Here is a 15,739-nt window from a genome sequence, read left to right as displayed (position 1 = left end):
TGGTTGGCTATCCACAATGGAAGGTCATTGCAAATTTCTAATAAGAAAAGCTTCACACACCCTTATGTGTGGGATTCTATTTTTTTGGGGTAGGTATTTATGCAAATGTATTGTGTAGGTTTTTAATGACAGAACAATGTCAAACCAAAACAAGACCAGGTATCGTCATGGTTGAGTGGCGCCACCTAGTTGCCTTTTTACCATTTAGGCCACACACCACACTCTTCACATCCTAAATACATTCCATTATTTACTGAAAGCTCTTACATTTTATAATTCACAAAAGCAAAATAATGACTCTTGTGATAGCAAATCTGAGTACCAAACTATATTTATTGTATACAGTAGTAAAAGACCACAAATAATGTACAAATCAGTAGAGAAACAAATAACATGACAACAACCTGGACCCCGTTCTTTGTACATTGAAGTTTAGCTCTCAAAAAGACGCTTTCCTTTGTGCAGCTAACTTGGTTCTTCAGATGCAAGTGGAAGGCTGATTAGTTTGTCTTTATAGCTGTGCTCTTATTTAGCGAGAGGGGGAAGCTGAAAGCCACGATCGTTACTTGTGATTGGCTCATACAGAGGGGCGTCTGCAGGAGTAACCACCGAGTCTCTGTTAACAAATGAGGGGACAGCGGTAGAACAGCAGATAGCGATAGGGTGAAACCTGAACACGTTTTCATACATCAGCTCAAAAAACAGGTGTAAAACATTAGACTACAGTTTAATTATTTTCCTAAAATAACTGCACCTTTCTAATTTTGCTGAAGTACAGTAACTACATTTTAGAACAAGTGGAATCCACAGGGCCAGTTACACCTCCTCAAAAAAAACACTGCTTCAAGAGAAGATTTTAATTCATCTCTGCACAACAATGGTTCACTTCATACTAAACTTAAAATGGTCCTTCGCTCTGGATCATACCACACCAAAATACATTTATTCCAAGACTGCACTGGGGTTTTTTTGTAGCGTTTTTTAGTATGTAGGTGTCAAACCAAATGAATACCCCTCCATTTCCAAGCAAAGCGAATGGGGTCTTTAAGTAACACACGAACATGCAAGGTTCTCTCGAGCCAGTGTTTGGTTTTGTCCATTCTGAGCTACCGTAAAAACATGGTGGCGCAACATGGCGGACTCCATGGGAAAGGACCGGCTCCTGATGTACAAATAGATGGCTTATTCTAAAAGGTAAAGAAACTATTTGTAATTTATTTTGATTTAAAACTATTGTCAACATAATATTTCTAAATATTATATTTCTTTCCTCCCTGTAGATTGCCCAAGTCCTGAAACTGGAACTCTAACCCTATTAAGCTGTACAATACTGATCACCTGTGGGCTTATCTGACCAAAATAAGAACAATGGGGGGAAAAAACAATTAACTGAAAAGGGTTGTAATGATCCAACTCCCTCTGAAGAAGTTTGTACTTTTTGCAGGTTTTAAGCTGAATGACTGACTGTTTTAATACTAACGGAAAACTCCAAGCTTGTGTCAGACAATCAACAATCAAATCAAACCAACGTATTTATCCATGTACAAAGAACTGGGCACCAAGGGTACGGAACACTTTATCTCCCAAACGCCACTGGTTGACCTCCATGCCCTCCCGAGATGCAAAAAAACAGCATGCATCCTTCTCCTAACTGCCAAATACCGTAGACATTCATCACCACGTGAGACACCTCATGTTTTCAGAAACTGCAGTTATAAAATTGGCCTGCAACGTCCGTCTTGTGCACACCAGCAAAACATTGTCTCGACAGTAGACAAAGCAGATAAAAGGTTCTTCAGCATTGCATGACAGCTAACATACTGACTTTTGTTGGAATATCTTTGCTCAAAGGGAGAGGCCGATCCTCTTCAAAGCACATGTAGAATCAGATCTTCCACCAGCCTACATTCGCAAGGACAATACAGAGATGAGACAGCTGGCCCTAAAAGCATGACTGAATAAGTCTGTACCGCGGATAAGCCAGAAGAAACGTAAATTATTAGCAGTCCAAGAAAAAAGCGAATGACATTAATGAAATACAAACTCCCTTAAAATCTGACAGTTTTGAACCTTGCAGTTTGCTTTTATAGGTGATCCAAGTACAGCAAATATGAAACAGAAGTTCGGTCTTTGGAGTATTGGTCCAAGCCCCACAACATTTATCTAACATCCGCTCTGATACTTATGTACAGGAAAGAAAGAAAAAAAATCGATCATCAAGAAGCCCCCTGGTTAATTCTTAAAAGAAAAATCAAAAATAGAAAAACATTGCAGAAGTCTTTAGCAAAAGCACCTAAAAGGCGAAGAGAATTAAAATACATTTTGACGGGGGTCACCACCATTCAGACAAAAAACACACGAGAGAGCGAAGTGAAATGGAAGGCGGGTGTGTATTTAGTTCAGACAGTGCCTCCACTTCCAAAAAGGTTTTTCCTGCCCCCCTGACTGTGACCCCGGGACAGAACCTGCAGAGCCCAGTGTTTGACCCCTGCTGGATGACAACCGCGATAAACTACTGGATACTACATTTTCACTGGAGAGTGAATGAGAAGCACGGACACAGCCAGGCACAGCTGTGGCACACTGCGGGTCCCATCACAGCCTGCTGCACCAGGCGGAAAGGGTTGTCCTGATTGGCCGGCAGAGCGACTGCTGACGCGCACAAAAAGTTCAGTCCTGGCTTAGACAGTATACAAACAGCTGAGTGGCCCCCCCAAACACACACACCTGACAAAAAACAATGACAGACATCTTGAAACTGAAGAAATAATAATAATAATAATTAGAATAATATAATAATAATAAGCGGAGAGGAGCGATGAGGAGGGAAGGGACAGTGAAGGTGGCGGAGGGGGCGTGGTCTGAGGGTGGCCGTCAATGAGATGGGAGGGACTTAGCAGTGGCCTCCTGTCTGCTGCTGGAAAACATCTATGGTGTCTTCATCTTCCATCTCCAGCTGAGAGGAGCAGAGGGGACAGAAGCTCAAGTTAGCAGATATAAAATCATCGTATATCAAAAAGATAATGATTTAAGGCAGGAAGTCGTCAGGCAGGTTTTAAGGGAATATAGTGTTGATGGGTTACCTGTGCAGGTGTGTCCGTCTCGTTGATAGGCTGCCCGTCAAACCTGAACCTGATCTGCCTTATTGAGAGACCCTGGAGGAGCAAGACAGGCATGTGCACAGGATTATTAATACAGGAGTAATAGCAGTGATCCAGCTGATGCAGAGGATGAAGGGTTCATTAAAGCACGTCCACTATAATTACATGTTGCTGTGGAGGAGGACATTTTAAAAAGCAGTCATCCGGGCCTCGGGCTCACCTGCCGTTCACAGTACGCCTTCATGAGTTTACTGAGGGGTGTGTGTCTTTTGATTTTGAACTGGACCACCGACCCATCCTGTCCTGCAACCTTGAGGTTGATGTGGTCGTTCTCGGTCTTGACTCCCTCCTGCGAAGATTAACAAAGACAGTTTAAACCAGCAGCTTAACCAGGAAGACACACACATACACAAACACACACACACAGACCACACAAACACGACATTAGGAGGTTAACACTGACACACAATGCAGATAATGGCAGAGCTGCCAGGAGACAAATCCTCAAGGCACGTTATCAGACTGATAACTGCAGTTTCAACCGTCATTTCAAAATAAAGGTCAGGTCGAAGTGCACCAGTGACGTGTGCTGAAGGAAACCACGCTGGTTTCTGGTTTAAAGACACTTTCACCAAAACAAACCAGCGTGAGGATTTCAGGTTGGAACGTGTTTTGTTGCCGAGCAGTCACAGATGCTAGCGTTAGCATGATTAGCTCCAGGCTAGGTGGCCGGCACGCCAGCCCTTCAGGACCGAAGCAGAGTTTAGCAGCCGGCGGCTAACGATGCTAACAGCTTTGTTTAGCTGCTGTGCGACCGAGAGAAATCCAAGACGTTTAGAAAAACACAACAGAGCGGAAAAATTAACAGGGTTTTGTTGTTTTTTATATACGAGTGCGTCACCCTGGGTTTGCGCCATCTGGAGTTTGCGGCATTTCGCTGCGTTGCGCACGTTGCGTGGTTTCCACAAAGGAAAAAAATCCGCAAAAGACAATCACGATGTAATTGATGGTTTCCGCACACACACGGATCTCCGAGCAGCCCACGGCGGGGATCGAACCCTCTCCGGCCCCGCGGTGGGCTGCCCGCTAGCCGGGATGCTAGCTGTGCGGCGGCTCATTCATTTGCGACACAAACACTGCGCCGGTTCACAGAAACGTGCAAACCAGGAACGTGCACACCAGGCCATTTTCTCCCGCACATCAGAGCCCAGGTCCGGCGAGGCTCCACTGAACCTCCCCGATGACCCTCCCCGGCCTCCGTCGCTCACCTTCGGCTTCTCCTCGGACATGTCGGCTGCTTCTCTGTCGCCGCTTTTCACAGGAATCGCTGAATTGTCTTTTATTTGTGTCTCTGCCGATCTTCTGTCCTATCGTCTCCGCCACTGACGGGTGCGCGCCTGGAACCGCTGTTGCAAATAAACAATTGGCCAACGCCGGACCACGTGACTGCTAAATCGCGGGAGCGCGGACGCGGGAGCGCGCAGCGATGCAAAATACTCGGGCACGCGAACTGAAGACCTGACACTACATATAAAGCCTAGACTGACGTTTAGTTGTCATACTCATGATTCTAGTCAGAATATGAGTCTGAGACCGCTCCAGTGGGCTTTGATATGGGGCGTGTTTCAACCGCACTAGGAAAAAAAATGCCTCTTCGCTCAATTGGATAGACCTTCAATCAATCAGAGCAACGTAGTATGTGACGTATGTTGAGCGACGCATGGTTGTTGTCAACAGAACTCAACTGCACGCACGCTGGAAGAAGTAGAAGAAGAAGATGAAGAACGATTTTTTTTTGCCGGTGTTGTAAAAATAATTTAAGGATACACAGAGAACTTACACACTCAGTGGCAGCATCTACACATCTCAGCTCTCCAGGGGCAGGCATGTTTGTGGAAAACAAAGTAAACCCAAGCGGTCTTTGATGACGTAGTTGATGACGTAACTGTTGATCATCTGTCCATCATAGTATAAAGCCCGCCCTGACAATTTGATTGGTCCGAACAGCTTCAGACCGAACTTCCCGAACAATAAATGTTGTGGGCGGGGCTAAGTTCGTCTGGCACCTAGGCTATATAAACCTCTGAATACCCATAAAATGTGGATTATTTGTTCTTTCATAAGTGAGAAATACCAGTAAGTACACATTTTTAGTTGGAAACAAGGATACAATGTTTTTTATTATAATCTAAATGTACCTGTTTTTAAAGGGATAGTTCACAGAAAAATGAAAATTCAATCATTATCTGGTGCTGGGTGAAGTGTTGAGTCCACAAAACACTTTCATCGGTAAACAGCGTTGCAGCCAAATCCAAGAAAAGCAGTTTACACCTGAAACTCCAAAAGTGTGTTGTAGACTCAAAAACCTCACCCAACCCTCCATCAACAAAGCAGTGAGTAAATAATAAGTGACTTTACATTTTTTGGTGAACTGTCCCTTTAACTACTTTCCGTCGGGTTTTTTTAACACGTATTTACTGAACACATGTCAAGTGCAGCATTAGTAATGTTTTGGTAGCTGCAGGGGTGTAACGTCCAAAACCAAATAATTGTAATGTTTCACTTTGAAATTATGTTGAAAGATGTTGAACATGGCTATAGTCTTTTTTTATAAAGCTTTATTTTGAATAAACCTGCTTAAAGTTAATATACAATGATCTTAGATTTGTTTAAACCCAGAAAAACTCAAGACATATAGTATAAAAGGTAAATAATGTTTTTTTATGCAACATGATGCAGACCAGGCAACGCAAACACAACAAAAGTCCAGTGTCATTGACAGAATTAATTAAGAAGTCGTTTACATAATGGTAGAATTTGACTGATTTCAACTGTTAGTGATCGCTTTAGGTTGAAAATTTCATTTCAATGTTACAGAATGGATATTTCCTTCTGAACCTAATATGTGAAAACAAATTGTTATGAGTGGGACATACAGTGACAACACAATAAAAACAACAAAATGAGAAGAAAATACACCAGGTAAAAAAATAAGGATAATTTCTGAATGTATTTCTAAATTCAGCAGCAAATCAGAGCAACAAAAAAAAACATGTGACATTTGAAAATGTAGAGATGCAACAAATTTGTTTGAAAAAAAAAGGGGGGAAAAACTGTTCAGCTACTAAACATGATTCTCTCCGAACTGTGCAATGAAACCGATCTAATAAATATGAGTGGACTGATGCTACAGCAGCCACATGACAGACCTATTCTCTCCGTCACTTCCAGCCTCTCGGTTCATTACAGTGAACATTACACTCCTGATCATTGGCTGAATGACACTATAGTCACTTCTATCACATTACATTATTATAGTTTACGTTCATCCTCAGCTCACGTCTTCACTCACAAAAGCAAGGGAGTCTGCTGCTGTCGGTGATGCTAGTCCTCAGAGGTCAGGGAGGTCCGTCTGATGCTCTCATGCGAATTTGGAGTACGGGTTTTGTCCAGCTAGACCTGCAGAGACATCAACAGTCAGTGTCAATCATTGATATAAAAGTTTCACATTAGGGAAACACAACTTCTTAAGACTTTTAGCTTATCTTAGCTTAAAGGCTGGAAACATGGACACTAAACCAGCGTAAGGGTATCAAAACATTTTTTGCCTGCCAGCACCTTTAAAAGTTTTTTTAAATTAACATATTTTTCTGTGAAATACCTGTTTTCTGTGGGTGTAATTTCAATATCTTATATGTGCAATCCTCTTCACATGTATTTTTAAACATTTCCTGAAGTTTATATTGCACTTGTACTTATTTATTATTTTTTTCTGATGTTTGCTGCTGTAACACAGCAAATTTCTGTGAAGTGGGACTGAAGGATAAAGAATAGAGGATTAACAAGTCAATGAGAAGAGGGTAGAAAATGGTAAATGGACACATTCCTCTGCTAAAGTCTTGAAGAAGCATCAATAATATGTTTCTATTAGATAAATAATAATGAATTATCCCATGAATACTCCCATCAAAAGTAAAAAAATTGTCACTTTCTGTTTTAAGGAACAGAAAATCCTGTGTCTGCACTGTTTTTGTTTGCACATGTGTAAAAAAGAGAGCTCACCATATTTCTTCCTGATTTCGTCGTGTCTCTCTTTCATCTCTGACCTCCTGTGAAGACAAAACATTCTCCGATGAGCTGTGGACTGACGACTGATATCTTTAGTTCAGACACTCCCAACAGTCATATGACCAAAAACCAGTCTGGGCTGTGTGACGTTTGCATTTTTTCCCCTCACAGCCATTGTGCTGTGCTATGATGGAAACTGATATGGCTATGAACAAAGCTACTGCAGGTACGTCAGTCGCACTGTAGACGTTAAACCATCAACACAAATATTTTAACTGTTAAGAGACAACTGAAAAGCAATAACACAGGGGGAAGGTGACATGAACTTTATGATCTAACCCTAAAGCCATAAAAGGTTTTATTTGATTTGCAATTATGGAGCCATTGTATGAGTGTGTTTAAATAAAGTATGTGCATTTGTACTGTAAAGGCGAATATGAAACAATTAAAATCATTGCTACATCAAGAGGTTGACTAAGCTTACAGTAACTCAAACTTGAAAAAAGCACACTTCCATTTTTAAGCAAACTAATTTGCACACATTTTTCGATAAGTCAGTCGTCAAAGTTTACAGCTGACAAACATAGTGCCTCACAGTGCTGTAGGGAAAAGCTGCACGCAGTCTAAATGGCTTATGTACTATTAGGAGAACAATAAGTGTAGCAGGAAATACAAGTCTTGCATAATTACATGGACAAGGAAGTGTGAGTTTTTTTGATCAAGGGGGAGAAAGCTCTGTGGGAACAAACTGTTCCTGGTGAAGACAAACCTGTCGAGATGAGTTTATGGTCATATATTATTATTCTCAATATCACTGCTCAATTTGCTCAACAGCACTTGGCAAAACTGTTTGTGAATTTAGTCCAGATTTGGTGAAATAGACTGAAGTGGTATTTGTGTCCCTCCATAACTCACTGGTTGATCTGCTGATAATAGCAACGATTCCCTTGGTAACCAGGCTAATCAGATAAAGACATTTGAGGTTATTGTGGAGATGGACACGGTCTCTTGAAACACATCTTTAACCCATTAGCTCTTTATAAAGAGGGACGACATGACAGCTCCCAAAAAGTAAAGCCCCAGTGTCTTGATCGCCACCTGGTGGTTGGCTACAGCATGAGTCCCATCTCCTCCATGTTAATTCATGGGACATGGACCAAACTAAATCGAATAACTTTTTCTCAAATGCTGCTTCCTGCCAAGCCGAAGTTTGCTACTTTTTCCTGAATGTTTGTTTATGATTAGTTATTTGACGCTATAAGAAATGGGGTCAAACATGACAATTGACAGCTGTGACTGGTTGGTCGAGTGCACGTATTGTCAATAGTTTCTTTTCTGGAAGGTGGGAAGTGGAGACGCGTCGTTCCTCTTTATGCTTTAAGCACAGAAAAACTAATGGATAAACTATGAACATTTCTAAATGAAATAGGAACAAACACAAAAGAACAATCCATGAACACAGTCAGTTTCACATGCACAGAACAATGCTGCTCACCTTTCTTCCTGCTTTGTTTTCGTCTTATCGGTTTGTTGCTGTATCTTGGATTCAGAACTTGATCTGACACACAGAGACACAACACAAGGTCATGGTTAGTTATAGATCGTGGGAAATACACAGCGTGCGTTGGATCGTGTCTGTACATTAGAGGAGTAAAGTAACGAATTACATTTACTCACGTTACTGTAATTGAGTAATTTTTTTGTGTACTTTGTAATTTCTTGAGTAGTTTTTGAAATGGGTAATTTTACTTTTTCTTAAGTAGATTTTGACTGAAGTATTGTACTTTGCTACAATGGAAATTACATCCGTTACTGAGTAAAAAAAAACATAGTTCAAGGCGCAAGGCAATTCTCACTGCAGTGGTAGACAGTGTTGTGCATGAACGAGTTCAAAAGAACGCGTTCATTCCAACAGCGAGGCACACCTGCCAGTAGCGATCTTTTCCGTATTATTCAGGTAGTGCCTTTTCAAAATATAAGAAACCATTTCAAAATAAATGTATCAAAACTTTGATTTGTTGTGCCTTAAATAAACAGGGAAAATTAGCAATAATAAAACATTTATTATATATATATAATATATATATATATAGTAATTGATACATATGAAGTACAGTTTAAGGCAAGGGGTAGTGATGGATTAAGTTTTCTTTAAAATACAAGTTGTCTTTCATTTTCACTTTCCACCTTAAAACTATGAAATGAACTGAACTGTGAACTAGTTCAGAATTTAAATGGTTAACTATGAACGTGAAGTAGTTCATGTTTACTTGTATGAACTAGTTCATGAGAGGTGTGAACTTGCACAACACCGGTGGTAGATGCTGCATAGAGTGGATGATGGAGTCGATGAAAGCCCGCGAGAGCTAGAGAAGGATGATATTGCGGACGACCAAAAAGCAGAAGCATCAAACTTTCCGCCAGTTGAGATTAAAGCAGATGAAGAAAACCCGTGGCCATATCTCAGCAAGCAGTTTGCCTTCAAACGCAAAAGAGGCAACAGCTATATAATGCTCAAACTCAACAAGAAGTTTGTAGACTAGTGCTCTAAAGGTGGTCCCAAAGTTTAACCAAAAGTTTAAATATACAGTGGGACAGCGGCATTTTAACTTTTTATTTTAGCTGTCATGTGGTTCATGTCTTGACATGTCCTCCCAAAAGTTCTTAAATGTTGTGTTGACATGTTAAATGTTTAATGTTTGACATGTTAAATGTCATTGCACTTATATTTGTAAAGATTCTCCTTTAATTAAAAATAACTGTTTTTGGATTGGATTTATGACCCCTTGTCCTTTTTTGCACTGTATAGGAGCGGCCCCCATCAAGCTGTTTGAAGTAACTAAGTAACTTTTACTTAAAGTACATTTTAAAAAAAAACTACTTTTTATTTTTACTTGAGTAGATTTTTAGATGGGTACTTTTACTTGTACTTAAGTAAAATGTCATCAAAGTAAAGTTACTTTTACTTGAGTACAATATTTCAGTACTTTTTACACCTCTGCTGTACACACACCTTCAGGTGACCACTCCTTAGCCAACAGAAATGTTCAGTATTTGACTTTATTATCCGCACGCGATTAGCCTGACGTTTCCTCAGATCATAATCACTTCACCTTGTAATGAGTTTAGCTCCACAAAGAGACCACAATGACAAATATGAAGGAAGTGAAATGATTTACTGCCAAAGCTAAGTTTCCTACGTTTAACCATTTCTAATCTAACTCAGAACTGTACCCATTTTCATCCATATACCTAAACTCTCTATAACCCTCTGTAACATGAAGCCCACACTGTGGACTCGTGTGATGATCTGTATATTCTGACAAATCTTTGAGGGAAAGACATATTAGTAGGACTTGAAATGAAAAGGGCGGACTAAGGGTTAACTTGCAAAACCGAGGAACCAGATTAAACACAACTTCGGTTTCTAACTTACCCAAAGTTCTCGCACTTGCAGCAGCAGAACAAGCAGACGAAGAAGGCGATGATGATGATTCCACCGAACACCGCCAGGGTGATTATCAGGGTCTGGAAGTTCACTACAGACAGAGACAGAAACACAACGTTATGTCCACAGCTTCCTTCAAAATATAACACAAAAATCAACCCACAATGGGTTACAAAAAAAATTGTGTCATGTTGTTTTGATAAAAGTGTGACTGTGCCTAAGAGAATGTAAATGTCATAATAATTGTTCTTTTTTCATGTGCAGATAAATTAAATAAAAACAATCTCAGTATGTGTGTGTGTGTTTGTGTGCGTGTGTACGTGTAAGCTCTTACTCCAGCAGAGCCCCCAGCGTGCATCATTCAGTGGACAGAGTGCGTGGGGGGGCAGGATGGTCTTCACTGGATACGTGACACACGATTTGGAGGTGATGCACCACAAGCACTGTCACACAAAAAAAAAAAAACAAGCACATAATTGTTCCTCTATTATTCAACCAAACAATGCATCCTGTGGTATTCAGGGCAGGTGTGTGTTTGTGCTGTCGAGCAGGCGTCCAAACCAGTCTGACAAGTATGAGTCGGTGGAGGAGGAGGAGGAGCCATTTGCTGTGGTTCCTTAACAAGTCAACCCAGCAGAAACAACAGGATTTCTCACAGGACTCACCGACACATTTCTCAGACATTCCTCACAGTTGGTTGCATTCTGTTTCTCGCACGCTGAGGGACACACACAAAAAAAGAAAACAGTCAGCGAGAACTAAACAATCTACAGAGACATATTTTCCTTCACGAGGAAAAGTACAAGCGATTTAAATATAAGAGAGATTAGCAGGAGCTGATTAACTGAGGCGTGAAGGTTTGGTGTGTCTCCACTGGGGTTTTTGTAACTACTGCTAATCCTCTGAGGACTTTTTCCATGGAGACAGAGCACAGTAAACACACAAGGCCTCAGCGTGACCAGTCATGTTATTGTCAGCAGACCACGCAGGACACAAGCTGGGTTTGTCTCAGTGCCTCCACGGGTTCATTATTTTGGGGTCAGTTTGTTTGTTGCTACTTCTGCTGGTTTTAAGACCCTGAGGGCGGAAGAAGGTGACCTGAAGAGAAACGTATTGTTCCTGCCGGGAGGTTTCAACGATACAAACAAGCAACAGACACAGAAACACAACTTTTACCCAAGTTCCTCCTACATTGTTCTACTATACATGATCTTCAGCCAGGAAATACAAAGAACTTAAGTATAATCGTGGACTTGGAACACAGCTTTAATAAAGTTTATTTTGTTGTGGTTGTCTGTCCTGTTTTGTCCCCATTATTCAACATGGACTCTGAAGTCAAAGAAAGCTAAAATGAAGTTATTCTAAATAGGTGGGGGAGTAATTTTAAGTTATACAGCTAAAACAGATTAAATCAATGTTAAAAGTGACTTTTTCTTTCTGTCACTAAATCCTCAGTCACCACTGAGTCACCAATCTCCTCTCCTACCTGTGCCAGGTGCGGCAGTCTCAGCGAAGACCGTCGCCAAACCGAGGACGAGCAGGAGAGCAGGCAGCGAAATCCGCAAATCCATCATCATCATCCAGGAGATTAACTCAGATGTAACTTCACAGATGTATCGATTGAGGAGATTCGACAAACCCGTGAGCGAAAGGAAGGAGGAAGTGATCCGGCTGCTGAAACCCGAGAAGTGAACTCACCCACAAGGAACACAGCGCAACAGCCTGACGCACACTCATTATGCACCGGAGACGCTGGGAGGAGGGAAGGCTTGTGTGTGTTTGTAAGGGTGGGTGTGTGTGAGTGTGACTGAGTGTGTGTTTGTGTGATGATTGGCCTTATTTTAAAACAAAGCTGTAACTTGTTCTTCAACAAAACAAGCCCAGACAAAATGTATTTTATCGTCAATATATTCGAAATAAATTATCCTGTTAATTAAAAATTTTAAACTCCAGGCAATTCGTCCCCACTTTTATGAAAGAGCCCTCTGCACCTTTCTTCTAAGAACAAGTTGTTTACGGTTGCATCTGCAGCTCAGCAGGTCGTCCACTAACCAGAGTGTTTATGGTTCGATCCCCTGCAACTCCAACCCTTGGTAGTGAACCTCAAACTGAGAAGATGAAATATACAATTTAACGTTTCCCATATGAGATGGGATTTAATATGTGAGACCGAAGATAAACAATAAGATCTAAAAGGTAAGAGCTATATGATATGATACAAATGTGCTTGTAAGAAGGTTTAAATTAGATACAGAGGAAAGTATAAAATAGGCAATAAAATGTTGTAAAATACAGAGAAAATGTATAATATAAACCTCTTAATACCGACCGGCGACTGCAAGAGAGACATAGTACTAGAGTGAAGTGCTATGGCACAGCATGATGGATGCTCATTAATGTTTACTGTGCATTATATACACATACTGTATACATGCACACAGGGCCGGGTCTAGACAGGCATGTATGAGGGGGCAGCCACAAATCTTGAGGGGACATTGTGCTTTATTATATTATTATTATTATAAATTGGGATTTAGTTTGAGGGGGCACAACATTTATTTGAGGGGGCCAGGCCCCCTCTTGCCCCTGCCTAGACCCGGCCCTGTATGCACATATAGACTGTTATAAGTAAAATTGCCGATGATTGTGTCTGAATCTTGCTTGATAGAAATTTGCTGTATACAGAAGTGCTGTATGAACGAGTACATGAATAGGATTTGTACTGAAAAGCACTTGTGAACCATGGTGAATGGTCAGTTAAACTGAAGCACCACTATATAAAACTTCACTTCACCATATCCCATCAAGGTGGAGTTGGTTTGAACTATTTTAATTACTTATTGCTTGGTGGGCACTATAAAAATCTCACTAGGAGATGATGAATGTTAAAGCAAAGAAGGCTTTTAGTTAGATAAGAACATATTTTGCCTGTAGATTAAATTATGTTTGTTCATTTGGAGCTAAATGTACAGTATGTTCAATGGAAAAGTATTAAAGTGAAAGTATGGATGCGTTTACAAGGGAAATACTGCTAAAATACAAGCATTTCAAAGTATTTAAGTAAATAAAGTTACGCTCATCCAGCTTCTTTGGCCTATGTGTGTCAAAATAAATCCACAAACAAATCATTAGAGGACAATTTCCAATAATTTATTAAAGCATAATCTTGTAAAGCCAGTTACAAATAAAAAAGAACAACACACATATCTCTCTCTTTCTCTTTTTTTTCTCAAACAAACACAATATTTTACTATGTAATGATGATAAATAGCTTCACATGAGAACGGGCCCCACTCTGGCCGCCTGCGGCTGATAACAGGACCCTTTGTGATGGAGTTGCCCTTCCAGACAGATTTGTGATCTGTGTGTTTCACTGATCCCACTCCAGCGACTGCAGGGCAACTTCCTCCTCCTCAGTGTAATATCAGTGACAGACAGAACCAGAGGTGTAGAATAATAAGAACAGTCAGCTACGGGTTCCTCTGTAATTATATGGCTTATTTATAAATATTTTTTTTACTTTCTCAGAGTTTGGCACTGATTTTAGTTCGAAACTAAAACCACCAAAAGTTCAAACTGGAACCTCAGAGTGAGTTCTGTTTATTCTAACTCTATAGGCAGGATCCCAGTGGGTCGTGTGTGTGTGTGTGTGTTTGTGTGTGTGTGTGTGTAGTCAGGGCCACAGGAACAATTAAAAACACTGAGCTCAGTATTTCTAAAGTCTTGGATTGCACTGCAGATACACAACAGACGACTTTAACTTCAGAAGCAAGAAGGCATTTTCAGGGCAAAGATTTAAATCCTTGTTGGTTCTGAAAACTAGTTCATAACCTTTAGCTCAACCTAATCTGACAGTTTATTGGATTGTGTTATGTTTCTTTGTTACTGTGTTGTTGTGCACTTTGTCCTCTGGAGGTGTCCCACACAAGGGATGCTGCTGTATATCTGCAGTGACACATTGTCAGGTGATGCTGACGGAGCAGTGACTTTACTTTCAGTCCAGAGAAAAACCCACGCACAAACACACAGAGCAGTGATGACCTTCAGCATTCGCAGTGCACAATGAAACCATTTCTGATCCCGTTTCCTCACAGTGTCTTTATCTGTTCCCTTGTTTCCACTGAGATGCAAATAAAAAAGAATTCCAGTACATTGTCAACACGTTTTCCTCCCAAACACACCCACTGCAATACACACGGTACAATAAGAAATAAATAACCCCTAAACCCGCCCATGCTTTCCCCTTAAATCACAAGCACGACACCATTCTTTGCAAAGGTTAGTCATGTAAATACGTCTTATTTCCAAGGAATACACTCAGTAATATTATTTCTCTTTTCTCATATTTCATTTCATCTTTCTTTTCCAACAGTTTGGATAACACCATAAATACACTCTCACACACACACACACTCACACACACACAGCACTTCAGGGTGGCTTCATTAGCGGGGGGGGAGGGGCGTACAGTAATAAGAGTAGTACCAGTAGTAAAAGTCACATTGTTGAAAACAGAGACAATCTGGAGCTTTTATGCATTTTAGTAGACCGAGCTGACGCAGATTTACATTATTTCATTTCTCCGATTGATGCTTTGGAAGCGACTCCCACAGAAAACACTGATGATGAATCCATTAAAACACTGTAAAATGTCAATAGCCTGTGAGTCACATTAATGGCACAGCCAGTGAAGGATGTATTGGCATCAGATTCACACACACAGCGGTCACACCATTCATTTTGTATGTATTTTACATGAGAGGTTTCACATTGCATTTAGTGTGGCATCATCTATATACTGTACAGTGCAGTGGCCACTGGAAATTCAATAATAACTCTTATATTGTGTGATATACAGTACAAAACGATACATCAGTTCATGTTTACATGTATGTGAATATACAGTAGATTTATGCTGCGTGTGTTATATGTAGACATAGATAGGGAAACATTTTGTCTCATAATATTCTGCTTGATATTCTCTTCTAGAGCCACGCGAGGCTCTAACCATGCACAGACTCTGAGTCATGGGACCACAGAGCCTCCGAAGCAAAACCTGCTCTCTCTCTTCTCAATAATATCGATTTGATAGTGTTCAGAAATATTTAAAGCCACTTCATTT

The 15,739-nt window shown here is 40.6% G+C and overlaps 2 protein-coding genes across 2 annotated transcripts; both read right to left on the bottom strand.

The window, feature by feature from the left end:
- Positions 1 to 313: 313 nt before the first annotated feature.
- Positions 314 to 4,502, bottom strand: sumo3a (small ubiquitin like modifier 3a). Its single transcript, XM_061082318.1, has 4 exons — positions 4,370 to 4,502; positions 3,322 to 3,450; positions 3,084 to 3,155; positions 314 to 2,956 (listed from the first exon to the last, which is right to left on the bottom strand). Exons 1-4 carry the CDS (start codon positions 4,388 to 4,390, stop codon positions 2,894 to 2,896), a joined length of 285 nt encoding a protein of 94 aa, XP_060938301.1. The 5' UTR covers positions 4,391 to 4,502; the 3' UTR covers positions 314 to 2,893.
- Positions 4,503 to 5,801: 1,299 nt separating this feature from the next.
- pttg1ipa (PTTG1 interacting protein a) lies at positions 5,802 to 12,286 on the bottom strand. Its single transcript, XM_061083218.1, has 7 exons — positions 12,104 to 12,286; positions 11,283 to 11,335; positions 10,952 to 11,060; positions 10,606 to 10,708; positions 8,665 to 8,727; positions 7,164 to 7,210; positions 5,802 to 6,560 (listed from the first exon to the last, which is right to left on the bottom strand). The coding sequence occupies exons 1-7, from the start codon at positions 12,195 to 12,197 to the stop codon at positions 6,523 to 6,525; spliced, it is 507 nt and encodes a 168-aa protein (XP_060939201.1). The 5' UTR covers positions 12,198 to 12,286; the 3' UTR covers positions 5,802 to 6,522.
- Positions 12,287 to 15,739: the final 3,453 nt, after the last annotated feature.

The sequence above is a fragment of the Limanda limanda genome, chromosome 12 (genome assembly GCF_963576545.1).
Source record: "Limanda limanda chromosome 12, fLimLim1.1, whole genome shotgun sequence".
Taxonomy (NCBI): domain Eukaryota; kingdom Metazoa; phylum Chordata; class Actinopteri; order Pleuronectiformes; family Pleuronectidae; genus Limanda; species Limanda limanda.
This window is presented reverse-complemented; position numbering and strand designations above follow the sequence as displayed.